The 27,449-nt window shown below is 33.1% G+C and overlaps 1 protein-coding gene across 1 annotated transcript; it reads left to right on the forward strand.

Moving 5' to 3' along the window:
• Positions 1-2,355: 2,355 nt before the first annotated feature.
• Cda4 (chitin deacetylase Cda4) lies at positions 2,356-27,449 on the forward strand. Its single transcript, XM_085203248.1, has 12 exons — positions 2,356-2,515; positions 8,558-8,661; positions 9,375-9,486; positions 10,829-10,956; positions 13,074-13,216; positions 14,814-14,856; positions 14,974-15,150; positions 15,446-15,584; positions 18,899-19,002; positions 20,712-20,854; positions 25,041-25,262; positions 26,639-27,449. Exons 1-12 carry the CDS (start codon positions 2,437-2,439, stop codon positions 26,718-26,720), a joined length of 1,476 nt encoding a protein of 491 aa, XP_085059374.1. The 5' UTR covers positions 2,356-2,436; the 3' UTR covers positions 26,721-27,449.

A 27,449-nucleotide genomic window follows, 5' to 3' on the forward strand; every position in this document is an offset into this window, starting at 1 on the left:
GCATTCTATTTAATTTTCCTCACAGGTAGTCACGTAGTGCCTGCCTCTATAGCAGAGAAGATTTAGATTCGTTTCACATATTGGATAATTTCAGTTAAATGTATTATTTCAGCGTGATATTGGTTTCATATTTTTTGTATTAGTTATTAGTAGGTAGGTTTTTGTTTAAAATTTCTTCCGTTTAAAAATAGTCATTTAAATATCTAAAAATAGTCATTTAAATATATTTTAATAAGTACTTGAAAAGATTAGTAGCACAGATTTAAAATTACAGTACTAAAAAATCCTTGCTGATTAACGGTTCGCCGCCCACCACGCGTCCGTCGTGCCCCGCAACATTTTGCTTATAATAATGGATCCGCCGCACCCGCCTGGCTTCTTTCCCCCGGGCATGGAAGGAAGGCCTGCTCATTATGCTGCTGAGGGATACCGATCTTTAATCCTTCTTAGTACGGTCGCCAAGCTGTTCGAGAAGTTACTCCTCTCACTTCTTCAGTCACACATCCACCCAAAAAGCGAGTAGTTTGGCGAGCGGGTATACCACTCTGGGTAAACTACGCAACAGTGATCAACCGAGAGAGAGTGTGAGTGTGCAATAGCAGTCTTCCTTGACGTAGCACGCGTATTCAACCGCGTCTGGCACCCGGGCTTACTTCATAAAGTGCTCAGAGCTGGCACCCCCCAACACGTCGTGCATGTCTTTGCCGCTCTGCTTTGTAAGTGACAGGACATTTTGCGTGAGAGTTGAGAGTGTTAGCAGCGACCCGATCGCTGCCGTTGTCCCAGTCAGAATTTTGTCACCTGCTCTCTACGCACTATACAGTGATGACATCACAATGCCCTAGCGAGTATTACTCAACGAGGAATCCAGTAGGTCGTACGGAACCTCACCCTCCGGCGAGTGACGCAGGCACCATACTACGTGAACACCACGTGCCACTCACCGCAACCTAAAAATAGAAACCCTAGAGGTACACATTGGTCGCCTCGCGTCCAACGTATTCCGTTGCGCCGGTGTATCGGGTCACCTGCACCTAAGGAGCAGCACTCCGCATACCCGGCCGCCCGAGGTCAGACGTCTTCTTCCGAGGGACTTTCTATCCTCCTCCAAATCCGACTCATGAGCAGTCATCTTGGTCGTTTAATCTAGGCCTTCCTCAAGAAACAGAGTATTCAATTCCAATCCCCTCCCCTTCCATGTGTCTGCTCTAAAGCAGGTTTGCGCCTGGGACCACGGTCGGACCAACGCTCTGATGTCGTTCTGAGCTACTACGGAGATGGCCGAGAGAATGCTTCAATTCTGCGCCTGGCAAAGTAAATTTAGAAGTGATTGCACGTATTTTGGAGTTATCCAATAATTATAATGTATTTCCACGCGACATAGTTGGTTACATATTTCGTTTAAGTATTTTTGGGTAAGAGAATAGTAGGTAGTCTGTTGTTTATAATTTCTTTCGTTTAAGTTTTCTGTTATTTGTGTTATTTATTTGTGTTTATTTTAAAACAATTGGAAAATCCTTATTGGCATTACGAACATGCGGGTTGCATTAGGGTTTAATTAATTTTCACATTATCTTAAGTGCTTTGCAAACATACATTATATGAATAATTCAGTAGTTTAGGCGGGCGAAGCCGCAAGAGGGTCGCTAGTTTATAATATAATTTATTTAAGTAAAAACATGTGAATGTGATTATGTTGAAGCCAGTCGTTGCGCAGGGAGCGTGTGACTGTAAATGTGACAGTTTGTGAGCTCGATTCCTACTTGAGGTAATGAAATATTTAATATTTTTGTTTCCTGATTCTGGTGTCAAGGAAAAGCGCGGCGTTGAGTTTCACCACTCAACACGCAATGTCTCTAGAATTCGGCGAAAAGTGTAAAGCGGATTGTCTAGGACACTAGGCTCCTTCTCCCTATCCTGCTACAGGGTGGGATACAGCGTGAAGTTAAAATAAAAATGTGAATGTCAGCTATTTATAGATACGGTAAATACACTTTTTATAAGATACAAAAAAAAACTTTGTTAAGTTTGAAGTATTAAGTTTCATAATTAACTTTCATAATATAATTAAAAATATATTTAAAAAATTGTATGTGAAAGCTTTGCGCAACGTAAAGTTACGTGCAACATGCTTTATCCTTTATAATTAATAAATTAAGTATATTTCCACGCAATTGGTTTTTAATACAAAGTTATAACATTCATTAGGAAGTTCTGGATTGCTTTGTTATTGTTATCGGTAGGTACATTCATTCATATTCATATCTAATAATTTAAAAATAATATGATGTCCATAGCAATGGCAATAGATCAGATGATTTAGAAGGAGAAAGCTGTAAGGTCGATTCACGATTGGTGGTGGTACCGTGGAAACCTGAGACGTGCGAGTATTGCCGCCTTGGCAGTGCGCGTGCGGTGGTGAAAGGTGCTATATCAATGTTTCGAGTGAATCCAATACGGACCGCCATGACTGTCTTTACGCGAATATTTCTTTTTTGTGCTATACTTGTGAATGGTTAGTTGAAATTTTCTGTGTTATATTAATATTTAATTATAATTAATAATTCTTTAGTGGTAGGTACAGTTGTTGATATTTACAATATAGTTAGGACGTAATTATTATGCAAGGGATTCGGTGCAGGTATTATTTTAATGATTCTTTTTAAGTGGGCAACTATTAACGTAACCGTTACAAATAAATACAGTGAAAGCTATTCAAATATTACTTATATGTGAACTGCACGTAACCTATAATATTATTAGAAAGCAAGAACAAAAGTAGCAGGCAGTTTGCGAAATATTTTTTTAAATGAGTGTACCTACATAATTTTTATATTCGATATGTAATACGTTAGAAATAGAAAGTGTCTGGTAATTTGTATGTATTATAATTATAGATGTTCAATTGCTGATCGTCAGATACGTCCTTTCTTTCACTTGACATTGAAACGTGACTGGTTACACCTCTACCAAAAAGGATATTGTTATTTCAATACAATTGGAAATAATTAGTTACGTAACATTAATGTCAAATTGATTGTGAGATTATTATGCAAGGTAATTGAGAAAGACGAGTTATTTTTGGTAGAAAAAACCTTAAAACTTCCATATACTATTTTATTACAAAAACAGCAGACTACCCGCAATAAATATTTTTAACCAATAACTTCAATATATAAAACTAAATCGTTATAATTTAATATTATAGCTTTTAGAGAATGTTTACTCATATTAGGTGATATTTGAGTTAATTTACTTATAACAACCATGTTTATCTATCTAAATTATATATGAAGGTTCCTAAAAAAACAACTTAAGTATATACGTTCGAAAAGTCTTTGCCTTGATGTAAATGTTATAGTAAACTGGTGTTCGGACAGGTTTATTGAGTATATGCAGTTGCATTCGTGACATTTTTTACAACTCACAAGCTGTTGGCATCCTTGCGTCACTTTTGAACATTTAATTCATGCCTCATCAGTCATTGACGCCACAGTGGCTTAGATGGCCATTGTCAGGCTGTAAATACTGGTATTGTGGGTGCAATATTTTGAACAGAGAAAGCGCGATACTCCGTGGGCTAACGTCTATTAAATGGGTAGAATATGGAAAACGGAGAGTCTTAATCGTACCTAAAGATAATAAAAAAAAACTACTTAAATAAAATTAACTTGAATATCTTGTGTAGGGTAGGCGAACTAGAATTTTTAAAGTAGGTAGATATGGAATAAAGGTAGATAGATACGTTTGCTTTCTATGATTTTGGTATTTAATAAAAAAAATTGCTTGAATATATTACAATTTTTTTTTTGAAATTGAATTGAAAGTGTCTGTCCGTGTCAAAATAAATGTTTTTCAAGTGCATACTTATTTACATGATACTAAAATATACACAATTTTTTTGTGTTTTTCTGTTTGTTTCGGGATAATCTACGAAAAAGCTAATCCGATTCTTATGGGACTTTCACTGAAAAATAGAGAAATTGTGGAGCAACATATAGTCTACTTTATATCATGGAAGCCCCGCGGGATCGCAATCGGGGTTTATGTGGGAAATACTGCGTTTACGGCCCGCGCGTACGTATCTCCTAGATAGATATGAATTCGAAAATTTTTGCGAGCAGAAATCTAAAAATTTTAAATTAATGTAATATGTATGATAGTATAGATAGACAACTATACTAAAATAACCAACTTTCTTACTAAATACACTTACATAATACTAAATAAATAATCGTAGGGGTCGAGCGGGCGAAGCCGCGTGTAGGTAGCTATTACTAAATGTAACAGATGTAAGTATCTTAGTATTTACTTTTATTAGTTACTATTAAAAATATGTAGTGATTAAACTATATAATAAAGTTAGCTTTATTTGAGAATATTTTTTAAAAATATATTTTCAAATATATATAATAGTATAACCATAAAGTTATTTTTAAATCAATTGAACTTCTCATAAAAAAACGGACATTCCATGAGTGAACATTGGATGCATATAAAATAGCGACGACGCGCGCGGCACAATAATTAAATAAATATGAATGCGGAAAATAAAATTGTGTTTATATATTTTATGAGGTAGACGTACTATTAAAAATTTCCGATATACAGATGTAACCTAAGAACTTTTTTTTCGTAACTCAAAAATATATAGATTTTTTATTATATGTCTATTCCTGAGTAGGTTAAATCATATTAAACATATTTACCTAATAGGTATTGAATTTTCTATTAACATGTCTAATGGCTTGTTTTCGGTTGTTTAATAGTATTACTACGAACACGTATAAACATATGTCTTACTAGTTAAAAATCTGTAAATATTTACTACTTTAACCTATATTCATAGCTATGGACGTACTGTAGTAATAATATAATAATAATAATAATAATAATAAAAAACCTACATTTGTACCTACAATACGAGAAGTGCTGTCTTAGGACATTACGGGTCCCATGGGGCTTGGATATTTGGGCACATGTGAATTTGGGGTCCTTTGGTACTCATGAATTCGGGGTCCAATTGGAAAGTAAAACAATCTGTAACGCGTTGTACCTTTTAAGAGACCTTTCGGGGGGGTACAACGGGGACCCTGGGTATTGGCGACCTGTAGCAAAAGTTCAGTATTTTCTTGTATATAGACAGTAACTAATTTACACGTCAGTCCATTGTCTCACGTTTATAGGAAGTGAAACTTGTGTATGCTATAATTGTTATCTAACTTTGACATATACGCTGTGCTTGATCTTACATAATAGGTTTGTTCACTTCTTTCTTTCGATTGCATTTTTTCAATATGCTAATTTTGTTTTCGGTTTCGTAAATCGCCAAAACATAGAGAAGGTATTAGCAAAAGGTCAATTTCGAACCGTAATATACACTTTTTGGTAGTAATTATGGTACATTAGGAATTAATAACAATGAATAAAATAAATATTTTTTTAAAACTTGTTTTTTCTTGACTTTGTTGAGATTGATGATATTTACTTTTCTTAATACTTGAATTGAAATGTATTTAAAAATTTCATATTTATATTTTACCGGATATTTTAATCGTACATAATTTAGTAATACATGTATTAGTTTGAAACAGTAGTCAGTACCTACTATATTATCGAAGGGGCCACAGCCTTAAATTCGTGTACTTTTAAGGTTCTCTAAAAGAAAAAATGGAACTCTTATGGTCTTGATAGACGGACAACAAAATGATATCATCATTTTGTTGAAATATTAACGTTAAAAATCTAATATTTTTGTGACTGACTCCACTCCTTGAGACTGCCGAGATCTGTGTTCACTTGGAATAAAATCAAGCTTTACATTTCAGTCGATGATTTTTTACGTGTAGGCTTTATTAAATATGCTAGTTAGTGTACTTCCGGCTTTTACTGGACTATTAGGTTGGTATTTAGTTTAGTGCCTGGTGGTAAAAAAATTGTTCAAGTCAAATTTTATCACACAGAATTCGACACCCTCAACACCTTCTGTTCTTTTGTCGGTGAAGTCCTTAACATTTAATTTGGCTCTCATTTCATATTTATATTTTTGATTGGAATATTATCCAATGACTTATTTATGTATGCGATCTAAATATCATATAATTAACATATTTATTTTTACATCATATTAATAAAGCTATAAAACTAGTATTATTATTTCAAATTTTAAATAGGTCAATAATATTAAAGTTTGTAAGGTCTTTATCAAGTTTAAATTAAGTTTATCAACATTTATGATATAGTGTTAGCGTACTCGTGTAAAAGAGGGTAAATGTGGGTGAAAAAGACTATAAAATCATTGGAAATGGGTCAATCGTGGGTACTTAGTTGCTTGCAGACTGATCCTGATTAGAAAATATCTAGTGTGAAGTATTGTTATTGAGTGATAAATATCACTTATTGCAATTACGTAGAACATCTATCCGAATAAAAACAACATAGACGATATGTGTTTTAAGTGTTTTTTTTATAAACGTAAACCTCTTCCGGGTTCTAACAATAGTTATATCTTTTAATCTTGAAATTGGTACAGAACACTCAGTAGGTGAGCCTTTTTATTTTTTGTATAAAATGCTACGTAGCAAACGATTCATAATATAAAATATAATTGTCTTTTTATAAATGTCAAGGCTTTACATATAATTTATGGAAATCATTAAAACTCAGTCAGTGTTTATTTAAATAAGTACGTACGTAACATATCTGCCTATGTGTGTTAATGTTAATAAATAGCGGTAGCCTCCCGCTCGTGGCTACCAAATTCTACAAAAAAATCCTTAATTTACTACCTGCATTACTTTCGTTCTTTAGCCAATTGAAATAAAACAATTACTTAATGTTAAGAAGAAGAAGCTTAACAAAATATAGTAGTAAAAAATAATATTTTTGATCTTAATACATTATTAAATGCCGCCAATAACAGTTTTCCTTATATATCTTCCATGTACAGATATCGATTTTTTACGATTTTTTTAAGTGTAGATGTAGATACTACTCTGTTACGCACTCTAATATTGATATCGGTTGTAATAAGCTAATAATTCACTAGTGAGACAGAGAGTCTAGTGCCAAAACATTCAGTTCTCCCTTTTCTGAAATATTAGTTAAATGTTAATAATATGTGACTTTAATAGGTAAGTATATATATATATATATACTTATATCTAGCAAGGTTGGAAATGTCGATAATTAATATATTACGAGTGCGATGTTTCACTTTAAGTTAGGCAACTGTTAAGTTATACGTTAATTCTAGTTCTCCTTGGGGACGAGGTTCTAACTGGTTTGAACAGAATAATATACGCACTCGGAATTTGTAATTCCGCACAATTTCATACATCGTAAGTTTGGAAACCAGTCGACGGCAAGTAATGTAACAGCGAGTAGAGAGCTCTATGAGATATTAAATTGCGGTCATGTGAACGAGAAACAATTAAGATAACGTGGACTTTAGTATGGCCATTATAAAATGTTGGAATTTCTCGTACAATAAATAATAATAGAGTCAAGTCGTAGGGAAGGGGCAGGACAGGTTTTGGGTTCGATTTCTACTCGAGAAAATGAAATATATATTAAATATTTTCACGGTACCGGAGGCAAAGCGCGGCGTTGAGAGTTGGCAGACTAATCAATATGCAATCTCTCCACAATTCGGCGGACCGTGGGGAGCGGAGTGTCTCAACACTAGGAGTCAGAAGGAGTCTAACATGAGGAATACAGCGTGAAACTGAAAATAAATAAATAAATTACTGTTGAGTAATTCACTGTTTAGTATTATAGTTAACATGGAGATTTCCATTTCAAAGTACATGTAATTAACAAACCGCTTAGTTGAGATGTTTACCATAGGTATACTATCCTCTGAATTTAGTACAAAAGTCAGCAGTTAACACTCCCCCACACGTAAGTGCTGATAGCGTATTATTGTTGTAAGGTAAGGTTCAGGAAAGTAAGCATTTCCAAAACACAGCCCAAGATGTTTTGGTAGTTTGCGATTTAGTGTACCGTAATCTGGATTGTCCCTTTTCTCTTTACTTTCCTGTATAATACAATCACTTGCCTTTATATTACCATGGGAAGTTTTAGGAAAACTTAAGTCGTAAATGTACTTCCAGTAAATGGAATTATATTTTTTACAGGATGCAAATTGTATCATTATAATACAGACTGACACAAAATTGTTATTTTTAGTTTCGATCTTTTTTTTATAAATCGCTTTTATCAAATATATCTACTTTCTTAACTAACATGTGAACCACTTGGAAGCATGCTCTTTCAAACAAAAAAAAATAAATAAATCGATTTACAAATGACTGAGAATTCGAGAGATATGCCAACATAATAAATATAGGTTGAATATAGAACCTCTTCTTTTTTCTAGTCAGTAAAAAAATACAGTAATGTTGTGTGTCAATAAAACGAAAAAGACGAACAAATGATTTTATTGTAAAAATAATTTGTAAGATCAAGTTTATGCATTTTTTATGATTTCCTTATACAGAATGATTACTTAAATAAGACTTTAGGGAAAATTTATATTACCATCTTTTATTTTCAGTTAATTGCCAGAAAGAAAAAGAAGGAGAGGATTTCGTTTGTCCCCAAGGTACTCAAGGCAACGGCAATTTTGCTGATCCGGCCACTTGCCGGCGCTTCTACCAAGTGAGTACCTACTCCCGCTCATTAGAATTTATAATGATTAAAATTTTAAAATTTAAAAAGTTTAGTTTACCAAGAGCTACTTCAAAAATATATTTTTGAAATGTTTAAATTAACTGTTTATTATAAAAAAATGCCCAAGCTTATTTTTAAAGAGGAAGTACTTATGTTCAGATATTTATTTTAATATTATTCTAGATTTACCGGTTCTAAGTGGCAAGGTAACAGGATTCTTATTGACTTGAATTCTGACATTTATGTAATCGTATTATAATTTTTAATCTATGCTATGCATGTCTAATGGCTGTATAATAAGTATACCATGACATAAAATACAACAATTTTATGTATATGCAGCTCATCAAAAGCAATAAATATATTATTTTAAATATTGATATTATTAAATATTGATGTTAATGTCAAAGTTATCAAATATTTTTCAAATAATAATTATTATAATCAATAATTATTGATCGAGGCCGTTATGGCGCAGAGGCACAAGGCTGAGGCTGTAACAATATTAATATTTATATTTCTTCTCTCTGGCCACCAACTTAAAAGCCCGGCGTTGATTTCCGCCACTCAACAAAGCGGAGAGTGGGGAACGGAGTGTCTTAACATTAGGTTCCCTCGGCTTACCCTGTTGTATGCGGGATACACCGTGAAGCTGAATTAATATAAATCTGAAAATATACATTGCAAAAATTTTATTTTAGTGTGTAGACGGATACCCATACCTGAACAGATGTCCTTCCGGCTTGTACTTCGATGATATCAGCAAGTACTGCACTTTTAAAGCGGAAGCAAGATGTGGTCCGATAGCGACTAGTAAGTTTAACATTTTTCATTTATTAATATACAATAACTAAGCATTTATTAAATATACTCTGGGCAGGTTTTCTTCTTTTTCAAGTCAAAGCAATAACAAGACACAAGCTTTAATAAACGCATCGTTTTTGTTGTATTTTCTATGATATTCGTTGCGTGAATCATGCGGTTGATTAAAATCTATAGGAATTTGGCACGAAGTGAGAAATTACAATAGAAATAAAGGAAAAAAAATCTGAAAAGTGAAAATTTATTTTGTCAACGTTTATAAGTTGTACTTCATGTTGACCTACAATCCTGAAATTTTTACGGAATAAATGGAGAAAAAGTAGGGCGAGTTCGACTCGCACTTGATCAGTTTACATTCAATCCAACTAAATTTTCTAAAGTGTAAAACTGTAAAATTCTAATTTTATCTAACAAAATGAAACAAAAAGCATCATCTTATATTATGTTCATTAAATTCACTTGTGTTAAACTTAAACTGAATTTAATTGTATCAACATGGAACTTCACACCGATTTAGGAAGTTAAAACTACATTAGTGGGCGTGCACCGTGTGTAGTGTGCCCGCATACCCGCATGGCGCAATGATAGCTTTATTCCCGTACACGGTACACACTGGTGTACGTACACAGAGAGCGCCGTGACACGAACAAGAGGCGAGACAGGCGGGACGGCGGGACGGCGGGATGGCACGGATGCCAAACATACAACTGCGAATGCCTGCTCACACACTACCTCTGTTTGCCGACGGGACATGCACTCCAGCTATGTACACAGCCCCCGTTGCGATCTTGGAACGATTGTTTGAATAGCTTCGTGATCACGACTTTAATAAATATTGAAATAGACAATGGTTTCCCACCTACGGCTCCGGTGAGAGTTTGACGCGCACTTAAAAACTTTTCGAATATAAGTTTTGTAGATTAAAAAGATTTAGTATTTAAATTAAATCTGAAATAGTCCTGCAAAATCTTAATCCAGCAACTTTAATGTTATTTCTCACAATAGAAAGTTTTAATGCCTGAACTTATAGTGGTCTAAACGCTAGCTGGTCTAAAGCCTGGAACAGATTTAAGTCTTCCTTCGTACTGAAAATTACGTGAAATATAAAATTTATTTCATTATAGAACAAACTATAAGAAATAATTAGAATATGTAATACTATTTTTTATTTATAATTTTATGTTTTATACATTTAGGCTAATCACAAAATCTTTATCTTCAAGTGTATTTTAAAAATGTTTCATTTATACTATTAATTACTTAGCATGTCGTTCATGTCGCCGATTATTGTATTAAATTGTATGATTTCTCAATTCATTTTGTATTATTTTAGCTGAAGCTCCTATAACAGAGGCGCCCCAAGACCTGGCGACGAAGTGTGATACGGCAGAATGTCAGTTGCCATACTGTTTTTGTTCAAAGGACGGCACGCTCATACCAGGCGGTCTGGACCCGGAGGACGTAAGTCTTAGAACAATAATGTCATTGTCCTTGCACTGAGTACGCTAATTGAATTACTACTAGATTCCTAGTAGTCGTGGATTTGTGGGTTCCCGTATTATTTCTAATGAAATAAATTTATTATGCCATTTTAGTATGAGGGAATACAATAATACTGTATTAAAAATGCTATTGTAAACATTTTGTTGATATTTTCATTTCCTGCAATTATAACAATTATTCACAGTAAATATTTTCTGTCTCTCTCTCTCTCTCTCTATTCAATATTTTTTAAACGTGCCTGGCGTTAAGTTGAAGCTTTGTTTTATATATCCAAATTGAACCCTGACATGAGAGTACATTTATAGTTGTAGTAGTAGAGTATTGCGAGTGTGATATTGTCATATAAGCGAGCTGAACCCGAAGGACGCAAGACTCTGAACAAATATCATTGTGCTTGCGGAGGCACGTTAATTGAATTGCAGTACTTCCAGTGCTGGATTTGTTAACATTGGAGCTCGAGTGCTGGATTTCATACAATTTCTACTTTATTAACCAGTAATATATTGAGGCCAGCTGTGTGACTGTAAACGTGATAGGTTGTGGGTTCGATTTCCATTTGAGGAATTAAAATATTTAATATTTTCATTTCTTCGCTCTTGTTCTTATGCTTCTTGCTGAAAGCGCGGTGTTGAGATCACCCACTGAACATGCAACGTCTCCAGAATTCGGCGGAAATAGGGAACGGAGTGTTTCAACACTAGCTGTCCTCTGCCTTGCTGTGTGCGGGATACACAGTGTGAAACTGAATATAGTAACAATATACATATATGCGAGATTATAAAACGCTTCTAATACTTACGTAAGATCTTTCAGTTTTTAGAGTTCTTTATTATATTACGTAACTAGCTCGTTAACCAATTAATAGGGAGGTATATCTTTAATATTAAGAGTACCGGTTCCGCATAATAATTACTGAGAATTTTAATAAATCCATGATCCTATAATTATAACTTAAGATTTGTTTTTTAAACTGTGACTTAGACATTTTGACACACTTACTACTTATGATTTTATTAACTTGACACAAGGAAATCATTGTGACATATAATAACTTAATAGTAGTTTGTAATCAATATGAGATTGAGTTCAGCTCAAAAGTATTTTTACAAAGACAACTATAACAATGTGAAATTGGAAATAAATATATTTTAATCTGCATATTAAATAAAATGCGAATATATTACTGATTAATATTGTGAGGATGCGTGAACCACTACAATTTTTAATAAAAACGATACAATTTTTAATTAAAAATGATGACAGGTAATCTAGTGTTTTTATTCTAAATTATCATAAGAATTGGAAATTTAAACATTGCAAATGGAAATCGCGCACCGATTGAAGTTATTAATATTTATCGAAATGTTTCAAATAATATGTATGTACCTATATTTTTTAGTTTCATACTGTATCTCGCTCAACAGGGAAGACAGAGAAGACACTGCGTTCCCATTATGACACTTCCGTTTCCCGCTTTACACCGAATTTTGGAGGCACTGCTTCAACGTCACGTTTTGCCTTGTTACCAGCGAGGAAATGAAAAAATAAATATTAAATGTTTAATTACCGATTCCCGGGAATCGAATTCACAATCGTCGAGTTTACAGTCCCACGCTGGTCCCCCTGCGCTACGACGACCACAAATTATATTACTCTTAAAATATAGATATTAAATTTCATTAAATTTTAAAAATTTTAACTTGAAATTTCACCTCGGAAAAGTAGTAAAAAGCTACTATGTTATACTTAATGAAAATGAAACAAAATTGAATGTTATTTATAATAGGGCGGTAGAATCCACTTAAAGCAAATGAAATTCCTCCAAAGACTTTACCTTCAAACGTAGCTTTTCATTATTTTTACCTAAAAATATTAAGCCTGTTCACCTATTTGAAATTTTTAACCATATCTTTTATGACGCGGGTTTATTTTAACACTACGAGCAAATATTCATATATATGTATTTTTTCAGCTTCACAAGTGTGTGGTTGCACTTGCACCCTCGCGCCATCATGGCCTCAGCCATCATCGCCCTGGCCTCATCACTCATCATTAATATCTCACTTTAATTCCAGACGCCGCAAATGATAATGCTCACATTTGATGGTGCCGTTAATTTGAACAACTTCGACTTGTACAAGAAAGTTTTTAATGGGAAAATACGTAATCCAAACGGCTGCCCAATTCGGGGCACTTTCTTCTTATCTCACGAGTACAGGTTAGTGAGTGGTATTTCACTAGTATTAAACTGAACTAAACGTAGGTAGGAACATTAGCATTTTTAGATATATTTTCTAAAGGGGGCTTGGAAGTTAGCTTTGAACAGATAAGTTCTAATAAATGTTTTTTTTTGTCGGGATAATTTTTGTTAGTGAAGTTTCTGAGGGAGCACGGCCCACCCGGCTCCCTGCCTTCCTACTAGGAAGCCTTCTTAGTAGGTAGGAAGATATTTTACTAAATTATTAATAGTTAAGACTCAAGATTGTCTGTGAACGGTGCGGTTAGCCGCATTTGTCTACAGTACGTTCACAATAATGAAAGTAATATTCGACTAACTGTCATCAGATTATATTTCAATCGGAGCTAAGATGGGAATAAACTAATGGATTAAGTTTCCGTTTCAATTTACTAGTGGTTGTTTGGTGTTTATTAAATTAATGAATGTTGCTGAAAGCGTAAAATTATACGGTACAATATCATCATCTTTCTAATATTATTAATGTAAATGTAAGGTTGTTTGTTACGCTTTTACGCCAGAACTACTCTACCGATTATGATGTTACTTTATACACATATTCTTATAGGTATTAGGAAGGACATGGCATACTTTTTAAATAAAAAATATTATCTTTTGGCTATAATATAAAAGTCAATTGAAGCGAGCGAAGCCGCATGTCAGTCGCTAGTAATATAAACAAGTTTATACTTGAAATTTAAGATATCATTTTGCATTGTATTTATATACTGTATTTATATAAACTCCACAGTTATTTTTATTAAGAACTCTCGTGTAAAACGTGTCATTTTCTCTTGAATATGTTGTACAGAACTTAAGCTGTAAGCTTTCTGTGTGCGAGGCGTGTAAAGTAATCGAATGAGAGATGTTTCGTTAGGCGACACATAAGAGCCGTAAAATTGGGTTATCTGCAACTGAAGGCGATTAAGCCTTCTTGACGTATCCTTTCTCGACTCTTTATGTTCTTTCATGTTATGTCTAATTCTATAAAACTCTTATAGATACTTCGATAGAAGCTTTCTCTTCGTTTTAGTTTTGAAACATTTATAGGCTGTACAGAGGACATGAAATAAAGATGCTAAAAATTTTATATTATAAAATTTTAAATATATATTCAAAAGAGTTGGATGATGGTTGGGTATAATTAGTTGCGTTATAATGTTTATAAGTAAATTATAACATAAAATTCATTTGAATATTTTCCAAAAAGAATATAATGTACCTATAACTGTTTCAATGCTTTCATATACTTATATTTTGTGCGTACTTAGAGAAGAAATCGATCTAGTTATTATGTTTCTGTAATATAGGGCTAATAAAACTCCTTTATCGCCTATTTAACTTAAAACTTTTATAAGGTAAACAATAATAAATTTTGTTTACGAGTACTAATAACGGTAGCCGTAAAAAAATCTTTAACTTTTTTTATTAAAGCTTAAAATATCTTTATAACATCAGTATTAATAATATTTTATAAAACGACGCTCAAAATCAATTATACTATAAAATATTATTATACTTGCACAATTAAAGCTCTTTGTTGAGGAAAATGCTGAACTTTTTATTTTTATTTATACAGTAATTACGCAATGGTGCAGTCTCTCGCACACGACGGTCACGAGGTAATTAAACATTCTTTGTTTATAATATATTTCAATTCGTATTCAATTTAATATAAATATATACAATCTTTGTTAAAAATAAAGAAATATTATAATAAACAGATTGTTTTATTCTAGATTGCCACTGGTACCATATCTCAGCAACAAGGACTCCAGGACAAGGGTTACGAAGAGTGGGCGGGCGAGATGATCGGCATGCGCGAGATACTAAAGATATTTTCAAACGTTTCTCGGTCAGAAGTGGTGGGCGCGCGCGCTCCCTTCCTTAAGCCCGGCAGAAATACTCAGTTTAAGGTTTGCTTTTATAAAAAAAATATTTTTTGTTTTTTTTTTTAACTTGTACCAAATGAATGGTACTTCCCGGGGACCTACAATTATGAAATTTGGCAAGAAGTGAGAACTTGCAGTATAAATAGAGGAAAAAAATCTAAAATGTGAAAATTTGTAGATATTTCATAGAAAAAATAATTACAAACTTATATTTGTAGTTCATTTCATATAAAATTAGTGCATACGTCCGCAAATTTCAATTTGTCAAATTTAATGTACTTCCCGTTGGCAAATATTTCTAAAATTGGTAACGTTTCAGGTGTTGGAAGACTTCGGTTACATCTACGATAGTTCGGTGGGCGTGCCCCCGCTGCCGATCCCCGTGTGGCCGTACACGCTGGACTACAAGATCCCGCACGAGTGCAAGTCCGGAACTTGCCCCACTAAAACTTTCCCAGGTATTTAACTCATTTGACACACGACTTTATTGACGTTGATTTTATGAAATTTATTAGCTTACTAGCAACTTGCTCGCGGCTTCTCCCGCTTGAATTACACAATTATTTGTCTAGTAATCTGAATTACTTTCGTATTAACCACATTAACATTTTCCACCCATTTTATAAAACAATTGTTTGGTAGTAATTTTCTCGAACAAACTTTGATACTATTTGCTTTATATTGATACTACTTTCAACTTAAGAAGAACATTCCATGGCACACAGTATTTCTAAACATTTTTGTATGTATAAAGTCCGGTTTTCGCCGCTAAACAGAAATGAGCGGGTAATGCTAGCGCGAAACAACTCCTTTGCTCCTTTTAAATAAAATAGATTTACATATTCACCAACAATGAGTTTTGTATTTTGTAATTACTTCGCTCCGTTCCTTAACTGAGCAAATTAGTTTCAACTCTTTCTGGTCGCTCGATCCTTCTCCGGGTGGAAATTGGTGAAAATATAAGTATGCAGATTACTCTTGCGAGTTCAACGTAGTCCTTAATGAGTCCGCTCCGCTCGCGGTGGAAACCAGGCTTAAAAGTTGTATGCATATATTTGTCCAACATGTCTTAATTAAAAATCTTTAGTTGGCATATGTATAGCGGCATAGAGCTCTGCGTCAAAAGTAAAAATGTTTTTTTCTTTTCTCTCATATAATTTTTTCGTACGAGTATTGTATATTAGTTTAATTTTAATGCATAATGTGGTGCACGCCTCTCGGCTAATACACTTGAAACTTGGTAGCGAGCACGTTAAATATTTGCAAGACAAATTAAATAACAGCTAACTAACCTAATTTCCACGGCAATGTATAGTTGACACACTTCTAAATAAATATTCATTTTTTTTGAGCTTATTTGTGGTAGTTTTAAAAAAATTAAGCACAAGGCCAAGTGACGTTAGTACGTGATTTCTTTTTAACAAACATACTCAGGGACATACATATATGTATATAATAAAAGTAATTCCTAGGCAATCTGTCAAATTATAATAATTAATAAATAATTTATTCCACATTAATAGCTTTTGTTATTTATGTATTTTTATCTTTATTACAAATTAAACACAAATATTAGAATAACAGTTTCAACATCGCTCTTGAACTTTAGTTTCATGACTTATACGCGAATTAAATTCTTTAATCAAATTCATCCTTTTCTATATACATATATATATAAATAAATAAATAAAATAATAATTATATATAATAATATAGTTGTACAATTATTTTTATTTTCATATTTAAAATATTAAGCACACACGCCATCTTAAAATTAAATTATCTTGTGGCAATAATTGAGACTTCCTAGAATATCATAGATAGTGTAATATGCGTAAAGGAATTATAATAACGTTATCGGTCTCTGATGCATTAGACCTTTTGACGTATATTGAAAATAGATATTGTATATGAAATTGTCCCTTGAGGTGATTAAATACATGTTGATTTAGCGCTATATATATAACATATTATATATAACCTATATATGATATATGAACAAAGATGAGGCCATTTCATTTGATTGGATCCTGGATCGGATGGAACCTGGAGAGCGGAGTGTCTTAACACTAAATTCTTTCTGTTTTAGGCAGGATAATGGTGAAGCCTAAAAAACCAATTCCTTTATTGTAAGGATAAAAAATGCATATTTGTGCGTTTAAGTTAATGTATGACACAAAATTAAATATAATGTTTGTCAAAGTGAAGACATCAATTAAAGCAAATTTAATAACAGTATCTTTAGATTAGTCATTGCTTACTGTAATGCTTAAACTTACTAAATCAATAAATCAAGCCAATAAAATGAGGATTTATTTTATAGAAAAAAAAAATTATAGTTAAATATGATTTACTGATAATTATAGATTTTTTTATGTTATTAAAATATATATATGTGTTTGTATATTCTGACCGTAATCTATATATATAAAAGGACTTGTCCTCACTGACTGAGGTAAGACGCACGCACAGCCGTAACCGCTGTGCGTAGAAACGTTAAATTTGGACAAAAGTTTACTTTCGTAATCTGGACATCCACTAAGAAGGGATTTTGAAAAATTTTAACCCTAAAGGGGTGAAATAGGGGTTCAAAGTTTGTATGGAAAAAAATTTAAATCGGCACCGATTTTTATAAAATTTGAAATTTAGATTTTTAAAAGTATTTAATTGAACACGTATTTCATCGTTTTCTAGAATTCTCCCCCTAAGGGTGCAAATAAAGGGTTGAAAGTTTGTATAGGTTTTTTTTAAATCGTCACCAATTTTTATAAAATTTGAAATTCAGACTCTTAAACGTTTATAATTAAACACGTGTTTCATGGTTTTCTAGAATTCACCCCCTAAGGGTGCAAATAAGGGGTTGAAAGTTTGTATGGGAAAATTCTTAAATCACCACCGATTTTTATAAAATTTGATATTAGACTCTTAAAAATATTTGATTGAACATATGTTTCATGGTTTTCTAGAATTCACCCCCTAAGGGTGAAAATAAGGGGTTGTAAGTTTGTATGGAAAAATCTTTAAATCGCCACCGATTTTTATAAAATTAGAAATTTTGACTCTTAAAAATATTTCATTGAACACATGTTTCATGGGTTATTAGAATTCACCCTTAAATACGCAAGCGAAGCTGCGCGCGTCCGTTAGTTTTTATATAAATATCCACACAAAGAATTTTTATATATTTTATAAGTGTTTGAGTTACATACATTTTGCTATACGTATCTAGCTAGTATCTCCGTTCATATAAATGTCTTATACGCTCGATTAGGAAATTGTGCACGAGTACGTCTGATACATGCCCCACTAAATTACTTGCCGGTATTAACACTTCTATTGCTACGATATGGACTAAATAATGTTCACAATGCTGTTTGTTGTTTCACAAACCAAATGGCTGTTTGTAATTAAAAATATTTATTAAGAGATTTCAATTTATTTTATGAAATTTATTTATATTATTATATAGATTAAAGGAAGTCTAATATTTTAGTGTAGCTTATGCTAGAGTGTTTACAAAGTACATTTTCTTGTATTAAGATTTTCATATTACGTCATATACTCGATTATTTAATAAGCGTTTTGTAGGTTTAAGCTTATCTATGCTTAGTGGTGCAGTTGATGTATTCTAGTAGATAACTCGATTTACACACAGTATCCAGCACACTTTTATAACTTCACACTGTATTCTAAAAACCTAGTGTTTAAACACTCCGTGGCTTGTGCCATTAAAGTAGATTTTTTTCTAATTAATTTTATTTTATTTTGACAGGTCTATGGGAGGTTCCTTTCAATGCTCATTTCGTAGAAACTTACGAAGGAGGACACTGCCCATACTTGGATCAATGTGTTCTGCATAATCATGACTCCAATGAGGTTAGTTTCAGGTTTAGTAAAATATTTAAATACCCTCAGAACACTAGCATCAGAAGAAGACAGTGCGATAAAATGGGAGATTACACATTTTTGTAAATGATATGAAATTACATGACTCGTGCAATATTTAGAAAGATAACTTTAAGATAGCTGCCGTCATAACATGGCGGTATAAAATAATAAAATTAAATCATAAAAATTATATTTATGATTTAATTTTATTATTTTGTATGAAGAAGGGGATTGTGCGAAGTAAATTAATAATTAAAATTAAACAACCCTTTGGTTACAAATAAAATTATCATTTGGCTTAGAATTAATCAAAATGTAGTGGTTTGAATTTTATTACCTACATAATGTGATCTAGTGTACGTTTGCACCTTTTTTATGTAACCACTCATTTAGATTTGAACACTTCTTCGTTCGGTTAACTTGCTATTCTAGCTCTGTTGTTGTAAAAACCCTACCTTAGCGTGTGCCGTGGATACGCTTCAAATAAAATAACGAACAAAATAAATAAAATGAATAGCTAAAGTGATTTTATGGAAATCATATAAGTACATAATATCGTTGGAAATATATAACAAAAAATATACCTAAGCGCGCTAAGCATTGTCGGTGGCCACTGGTGGACTAAAGAATTGATACAAAATGGTTCTCTATTAGCGAAAATAAAATACAGCTAGTACATATTTACTTGTATATGTGGGTGACCCCGTAGTGCCTCGCGTCCCCGTTACACCCCCTTTCCCCTACCTATTTCGTTTCGGGTATTCCTTTCTAAAACAGTGTTTCGAATTCATTGAAACCGTCTTTTGTTCTGAATATCATTTTATTACAAAACTTTCTGCAATAACGAGACGAAAGTCTTTGTTGTAACTTTCGTCGGTTAACTTATCTACGTAAGAAATGAGTCATACAAACATTTATAATAACAAACTCGGTGTACTCATACTGGAAAACTCGCCATATCTATATGAAGGTTGCAAGTGCTAAAAACTTATTTTGATATTTTTTTTCAACCTCACGCTGTATCTAGAGGGAACCTAGTGTCAGGATTCAGGGTCACTCCGTTCCCCACTGTCCACCGAATTTTCGAGGCATTGCGTGTTGAGTGGCGGAACTTAAAGCCGCTTTACCAGAGCGAAGAAATGAAAATATGAATAATAATAATGAGGAATCGAACCCACTTCCTATTAACAACCACTGGGCCACGACTGTCAAATAAACAACACGTTTTGAATTTTCGATCCAATACAGTAGGAATTGAGCGAGCGCGAAGAAATAAAACGCACGCGTGTGTTAACAGCGTGGAGTGTAATTGATTTCCCCGCATCGGGGTAGATTTCCTTTTATTAAAGGAAATAAAAGTTATGTAATTAGAATTGCACGTGCCGACGTATAATTTCTACGCTTTATATTAACAACTGATGTTATCTTATTGTTTGTTTCACTTTAAAAAATATTATTTTCATGTTTGTTGTGATCCTAGAAAGTTAATTATGGTATATTATCGAAATATGTGTGTGAAATGGTGAAACTCGTTATTAATAGTTAATTTTAATATTGAGAACATTACAATATTGTAACGAATACTTGTATTTTTCTAAAATATGTTAGCCCATATAAATGTATAATAAATATTCTTTCTTTCTCTATCTTCATTATTCCAAGAAAATGATCAGTATGTATTTAATAATATTTTTTAGGTATTGGAATGGCTCCAAGAAGATTTCAGTAGATATTATGAACAAAATCGTGCGCCATACATGATGCCTTTCCACACGAACTGGTTCCAGATTAAAGAGCTGGAGCGTGGATTACATAAGTTCCTTCAATGGGCGTCTGATTTGTAAGTACCTATTATATTATCTTAGTCGTTTGATTTTCTTTATTCGTCTAAAAGTTAGGAATGTTATTGAATACGTATCTGATGATTTGAGCAAGTGATTATTCAATAAAAAAAATATCATATTTTTTTACGGGGATCTATTATAAAATTATTTTTTTACTTCAGAACTAAACTTTTAAAACTTTTAAATTTTACAATATTCTGATATTTTTTAAAAAAATTGCATTAATATATTGTTATTAGAGTAAACTATGTCTAACTAGTCTATATATGTCGACATTAAACATAATAGCTAAAATTTAATTTTGCAGTATAACTTGTACTAGGTTTACATCGTGAACACCACGTGAACGGTTTTCAGCAGTTAGCTTGCGGCTTGTAACTTCTAGGTTATTACCGCTCTCAAATTCGTATAGTAAAATATGTAATTTTTGAAGTATTTGAAAGAAGATGGAACTAGACTTATTGATAGGCGAAAAATGACGATTAATTGTTTGTAAAATTAAATCTTCCCTCCTTTTTTCCTTATATGCTACGTTTTGTATGACACTAGATGTTCACAACTCCAATTCACATCCATAATGGTGGACATCAGTACACTAAATCTAGAGAAATTTGTTATTGTTTTACAGGTAATTCGCTTTGTAAATCATATGCAAGAAGAAATTGTAAAAATGATAGAGTAGTTATTTTTAGATAGATATTCATTGTTTAAGAAAATATAAAAAAAACTATAATGAGAATGTAAAAAAAGTAATGAAAACATTATCTGTATAATGGGAAACTTTTTATTATTTTCTGATAAAAGTTTTCTCGTTTTAAAATACAAATCTGGATTGAAAAAGTGTAGTTACGAGATTGTTAATACTTTAAAGGGGCATTTTATTTTACTGCAAATTACTAGAGCGATACACTTTGCAATACCTACGTTACTTTTAATACAATGTAACAAAAGTAATGTATATATTCAGTGACATTAAATTTTAAAAAAGCTTTTCATGAAGAATATTCTTTATGTGGGTTGGTACTCTATGTATGTGTATGTTGCGTTCATATCATTAAAAAATTTCACTAGTAATTTAACTCATAGTTATAGTTCCACGAAAAACGTTTTGCGGAAATTTAATAATAAGTTTTGTATGTTTGTTTATGTGTATTATTTTAATATCTGCATCCCATAAATAGTTTTTCATAGGCTGAGAAAATAATTCAAGATAATTCTATCAAGCTGTTTATTAACTGTCTTTTATGGGGCTTTTACTCTTCGATAGAGGACGTTATGGAGCAGCATACAAGATCCTTTTTATCCCGGAATTTCCGTGGGATACGCGAGAAAAATCGTGATTGCCGTGTGTGTGTACCCAGATAAATATGAAATAACTTAACATTTTTCTATTAAACATTAACAATAATTTTTGGGAACAAAATCAAATAGAAACCAAAAAGATTTCAATTACGATTTATTAAGTGTAATAACAATATAGATAACCATAATAAAATAACTAACCAATTATCCCTAAATACACTTAAATAATAATAATAAAAAAAAGTGGGTGAAACCAGGCAAGCCACTAGTATTAGCTAAATATTCGTATAGTTCAAGCGGGCGAAACCCCACGGAGGTCGCTACTAATTAAATAAGCGTTAACAAATTCTTTTTATTATTTATTTTTACTATAATTAAGCTAAATTACTATAATTATAATATACAAAACATATAATTTAATATACAATTATGCCAATTAATAAAAGATAATGATGATGGAATAATTCGAAATCGAATACCCAAATCGTATTAACGACTGTCGATTTACTATTTGAGCGTGATATTACCTAATCTGTAGGTATAATAAAATTGTATATCAATGGATTTATGCTCTCTACAATTATTGTTATTAATTTAAAGGATAATTTTAATTCATAATAATGTGTTCGTTATAGTTTTACCTTAACGAAGTTTGTTAACTGTATTAAATATTGCAAGCGTGTAAAGTTGTGTATAAATATAAAAGAATATTAAATTTATTATGTAGTTGTTTGTATTTATATACGTAACGTTTATTAAATACGTAATTAATGCATGATAGACTAATGAGGCCAGTCGTGGCGCGAGTGGCTGTGGGTGTCATCCCCACTCGAGGAAATGAAGTATTTATTTAAATTTATATTTTCATTTTTTTCGCTCTGGTGTCGAGGCAAAACGCGGCGTTGAGTTCCGCCACTCAATACGCAATGCCTCCAGAATTCTGCGGATAATGGGGAACGCAGTTTTTAATTTTGATTAATACATTAATTATTCTTTCAAAATTAGGATCAACACATTGTTTTCAAGAAATATTGCATGGTTATTGTTCTTTATCTTTCATGGTTAAATTGATTTGTGAAACTACTTTTAATTGCCGTTAAAAATTAAATGAAAAGTCCGACCGCTAGTTGTGGTCTGCACCCGAGGGTTATTTAATTGTGGAATATTTTAAACTTTTATACTTAGTTTATAGTAAAGGAAAGTTCAGACATAATGTTTCATAGAATAGATGAACATTTTGAGCAATTTGAACTATGAACCAATGCAGGGTGCAGGGGTCAGTGTCCAATAGCAATGAACAATTCAGAAGCATTCCTACGTCACATAATCAAAGCGTAGCTGACACTACGAATAAAAGCGTACAGTGACAATTTCTATGGCGAGTGGCAATTGAAATTGTACCACGTATTTTCTGACTGGCCCATTTTTAAAATAAAACTAGATACGGTGTAACGTGTTAAAATTCAGCATTTTTTTCGTGTCATGCTTCCATATGTATGTGTATTTTATATCAATCAGATATGGAATATATAGAGTTTAAATTATAACTTTTATGTCAGACTATTGCCGTCAACTGCTTGGTTAGATAGTTGACGTTGAGTAATAAGTACCTACTATACAATATCATTTTATATTTATACAAATTATGCCTAAATTTCTTATACATACTTACATATTTATTTTCTCTTAGAGAATACATTAGTAAACCATTACTTTTTTCAACAATTTTTACTTTTTTATTAAGTATCTATTAATAAAAACCTAATATCTCATATGCTGGAGTTAGTGAAACAGCTAACGACAGTTTCCTAACGAGTTAAGTCTATAAGGTTTATAAAACGTAAGATTTTACAATTACTATTTTAAATAACAAAAGGTGCCTGAAATGTGGTTACCAAGAATTTAGTGAGGTGTGATATTTCAAAGTTTAACTAAAAAGCTGGGATACATTATACTGAAGGGTTCTTTTTACACTACTTGCTCCAGTAAAGTGGTTCGAGTTGAAATATATCTCTTTTGTTTTAAGCCTGTAATTAAATGAGCAACACGGTGAAATTTTATGTTTAGATACTTAATGGATATAAAGGTTACGATATACGACGGTTAAATAAAGAAACACAGTATTTTTATGTATGTATATTCTAAGTTTTGTTTATATTCAATAAACAAATGACTTATACAAATATTTTGTATAAATTGACTATAATATAACAATAAATCTAAGCAGGCTTGGATGGCCGCGTGTGGCTGGCAAATCTAATAGGTATACCTAATATACAAGTATTTTTAAACTATATTAATTTAGAATAACGTATCATTAAGAAGAACAAAAAGAAATTATAAGTTTTATCGGATAATTAAACATTGGGGAGATAATGAAAGCAGTTGGCTGAGTTACGTGACCAATATGTCCTGAGGCGGGCCGGCGACGTCAAATTGACGTCGAAATGTATGTAACTCACGTACCGCGAGTTTGCTTTGCCAACGTGCGATGGCTACCTTACTCCTGGCATCAGGCATGGCTCGACTGGTGGATATCGAATTAAACTTCGATCTTGTATTCCGTCTTCGATGTCGATTGCTTCCCATTTGTTTGATCTTATCAGTAATGTCTCGTATGTAAGATACTGTGTGCTATTTTATTTTTGATGAGGCTAATAAATTGTGTTAAATTATTGTTTTCTTTGAGCTATTACTATTAAAACAGAGCTAAAATGTAACGTTTTCATAAAATATCTGTTATACTTAATAAAATGATTAAAAACATCTGTTTTTATGGGTTCATCCGAAGTTTGGAGATACTAAATTTCAAAAAATGTTGTGATATAATTTGGCACTCTCTGCTAAATAATTAATAAAGAACATTTATGTTATTTTCAGGAAAGATGTCCACTTCGTCACGGTAACGCAGGCTCTGACTTGGATGACAGATCCAAAACCTGTCAAGGCACTTAACAACTACGAGGCATGGAGATGTGATAAAAAAGATTTACCACCAGCACCGTGCAACCTTTCTAACAAATGTGCTCTGTCCTTCAAACATCCAGATACAAACTTTACTGACACTCGCTATATGGAGACTTGCAATGAATGTCCTAACCAGTAAGTAAATAATAATTATAATAGTAAAAATAATTTATTAGTAAAAAAATAAATCAGCTTCACGCTGTATCCAACACACAGCAGGGTAGACAGAGGGAACCTAGTGTTAAGACACTCCGTTCCCCAATTTCTGCCGAATTCAGCAGAAAGTGGGGAAGCCTCAGTAGTAATATTAGATATATAAACTTAAAATACAAATTACTTCATATTTACAATTTAAATTATAAATATTTTGTTTCTATTTTGCTTTACTGCAATACTCTGTCATTATTATTAAAATAAATTTAATAAAAAATCAAAATGATTTATTTTAATACGATTCATCTAAATATTTACATCTTCTTCTTCTTCTTCCTGGCATTAATCCCGGCTATTACCGGGGTCTGCCTTCCTACTTAAGCTACTCCACTTTGCACGATCTTTTGCGTCCTCGGTGGTTAGACCATTGGCTCTCATGTCCTGCATCACGACATCCAACCAGCGCTTCCTTGGGCGTCCGGGAGGTCGCGCCCCAGGAACTTGTATAGCAAGGCACTTGCGTCCGACATAGTTCTTAGGCCGGCGCGTAACGTGGCCAAACCATCTCAAGCGACGCTCTTGGAGCTTATCCGCTACGTCACGGACCCCAAGACTACCTCGAATGAATGTGTTGCGTATGCGGTCAGACCGCGTTACGCCGCACATCCACCTCAGCATCTTCATTTCCGTGACGTGAAGCTCCTGAGTGTGCCGAGATAGTGCTGGCCAACATTCGCTGCCGTATAAAAGAACCGGTCGGACGATGCTCTTGTATATCAGCCCCTTGAGCTTGGGCGGTATTCTGCGGTCGCAGACCACACCAGTGACCTCCCGCCATTTGGCCCAGGCAGCGCTTATCCGGCCATGGACATCGTGATCGATGCCTCCAGACTCGTGCATAACGGATCCAAGGTACCTGAACTTCTCCGACTTAACGGCTGGCTCAGGACCTATAAGGATGGTGCTCGAGTCCCGGCTCCCGCAGGCCATGTACTCTGTCTTCGACACATTTAGTTTAAGACCGCCGTTCTCAAGCGTACCCTTCCAGAGGTTCACTTTACGCTCCAGCGTCAGTCGGTTCTCGGCAATGAGTGCTATGTCGTCGGCATACATCATCAGCCATGGAGGCTGGTCCTGGATGTGAGCCGAGACAGTATCGAGCACTACATTGAATAAGAACGGACTAAGAGCCGAGCCCTGGTGAACTCCCACTGTAATCGGGAAGGGTCTAGTGTCGCCAACAGCAGTCCTAACCATAGAAGCGGAATCGTGGTACATGCCCCTGATAATCTCAATATAGGCCTCAGGGATCCCTTTCATCTAAATATTTACATATCTGTTATAATTGCTATTTCCAGATATCCATGGTTGGGCGACTCCGGTGGAACAGGTATACCCGGCAAAGATAACTATATTCCAGATAACCTGAAAAGAAAATAATAGACATATGTAGGTTCTCCTTACTTCCTTACTGTTCAAGTTGACGGCAGATACTTAAATTTTTAAGACTTTTCGCTCTAGCCTTAAAGCTTGCCCAAGTTCGTCACAATTTTTCTATTGTGAAATTCCTTGATTTACTCTTTCTTTTCTAAACCTACATATACCTATTTGTTTTAATAAAAAATTGTATCAAATCTGTCGTCAGCCACAAAATAATCTATTCATTATAGTAGCACACTTGGCCCGTATTTATAAACTGCTCTCAAGTCTGAGATCGATCTTGAGAGCGGTTTACAAATACGGGTTTACTGTAGTAACTGTATACCTCAAGAATTTAATCCATATCAGGCTTAGCACATATAAGGCGGTGTTTCTCTAATTAAATACCTTCAAAATAATTATGTACTTTTATATATTGCTACTGAATAGATTATTACATTGTACATAAATACTCATATATCTATTTTGTTATAGCAGTGACTAGTCATTGCGGTTTGACGTTGTATGGTTGTATAAAAGCTTTTTGTATGAATTTGCTTGTTTATTTTTAGATTAATTTTAAAACTGCACGAGATACGATTGTGTGAGTACACAGTTTTTTATTTGACTCAAACAAGCAGATTCTGGAAAAAGCTTTATATTTTAACGTAATTGTAATGACGTATCATAAGTTATATTAAATTTCGATAAAACAATTGTAATTAAATAATTAAAATAATACATTTGAAA

Source organism: Heliconius melpomene, chromosome 19 (assembly GCF_056956725.1).
Source record: "Heliconius melpomene rosina isolate 202511_hmr_F chromosome 19, ASM5695672v1, whole genome shotgun sequence".
In the NCBI taxonomy this organism is placed as follows: domain Eukaryota; kingdom Metazoa; phylum Arthropoda; class Insecta; order Lepidoptera; family Nymphalidae; genus Heliconius; species Heliconius melpomene.

What these genes read in the sequence shown, in the direction of transcription:
- Cda4 (XM_085203248.1), top strand. Translation starts at nt 2,437, where the DNA reads ATGTTTCGAGTGAATCCAATACGGACCGCCATGACTGTCTTTACGCGA. An exon ending in CTTGCCGGCGCTTCTACCAA is followed by an intron (nt 8,662 to 9,374) that starts GTGAGTACCTAC and finishes ATTTTATTTTAG; the next exon opens with TGTGTAGACGGATACCCATA. An exon ending in GCAGAAATACTCAGTTTAAG is followed by an intron (nt 15,151 to 15,445) that starts GTTTGCTTTTAT and finishes GTAACGTTTCAG; the next exon opens with GTGTTGGAAGACTTCGGTTA.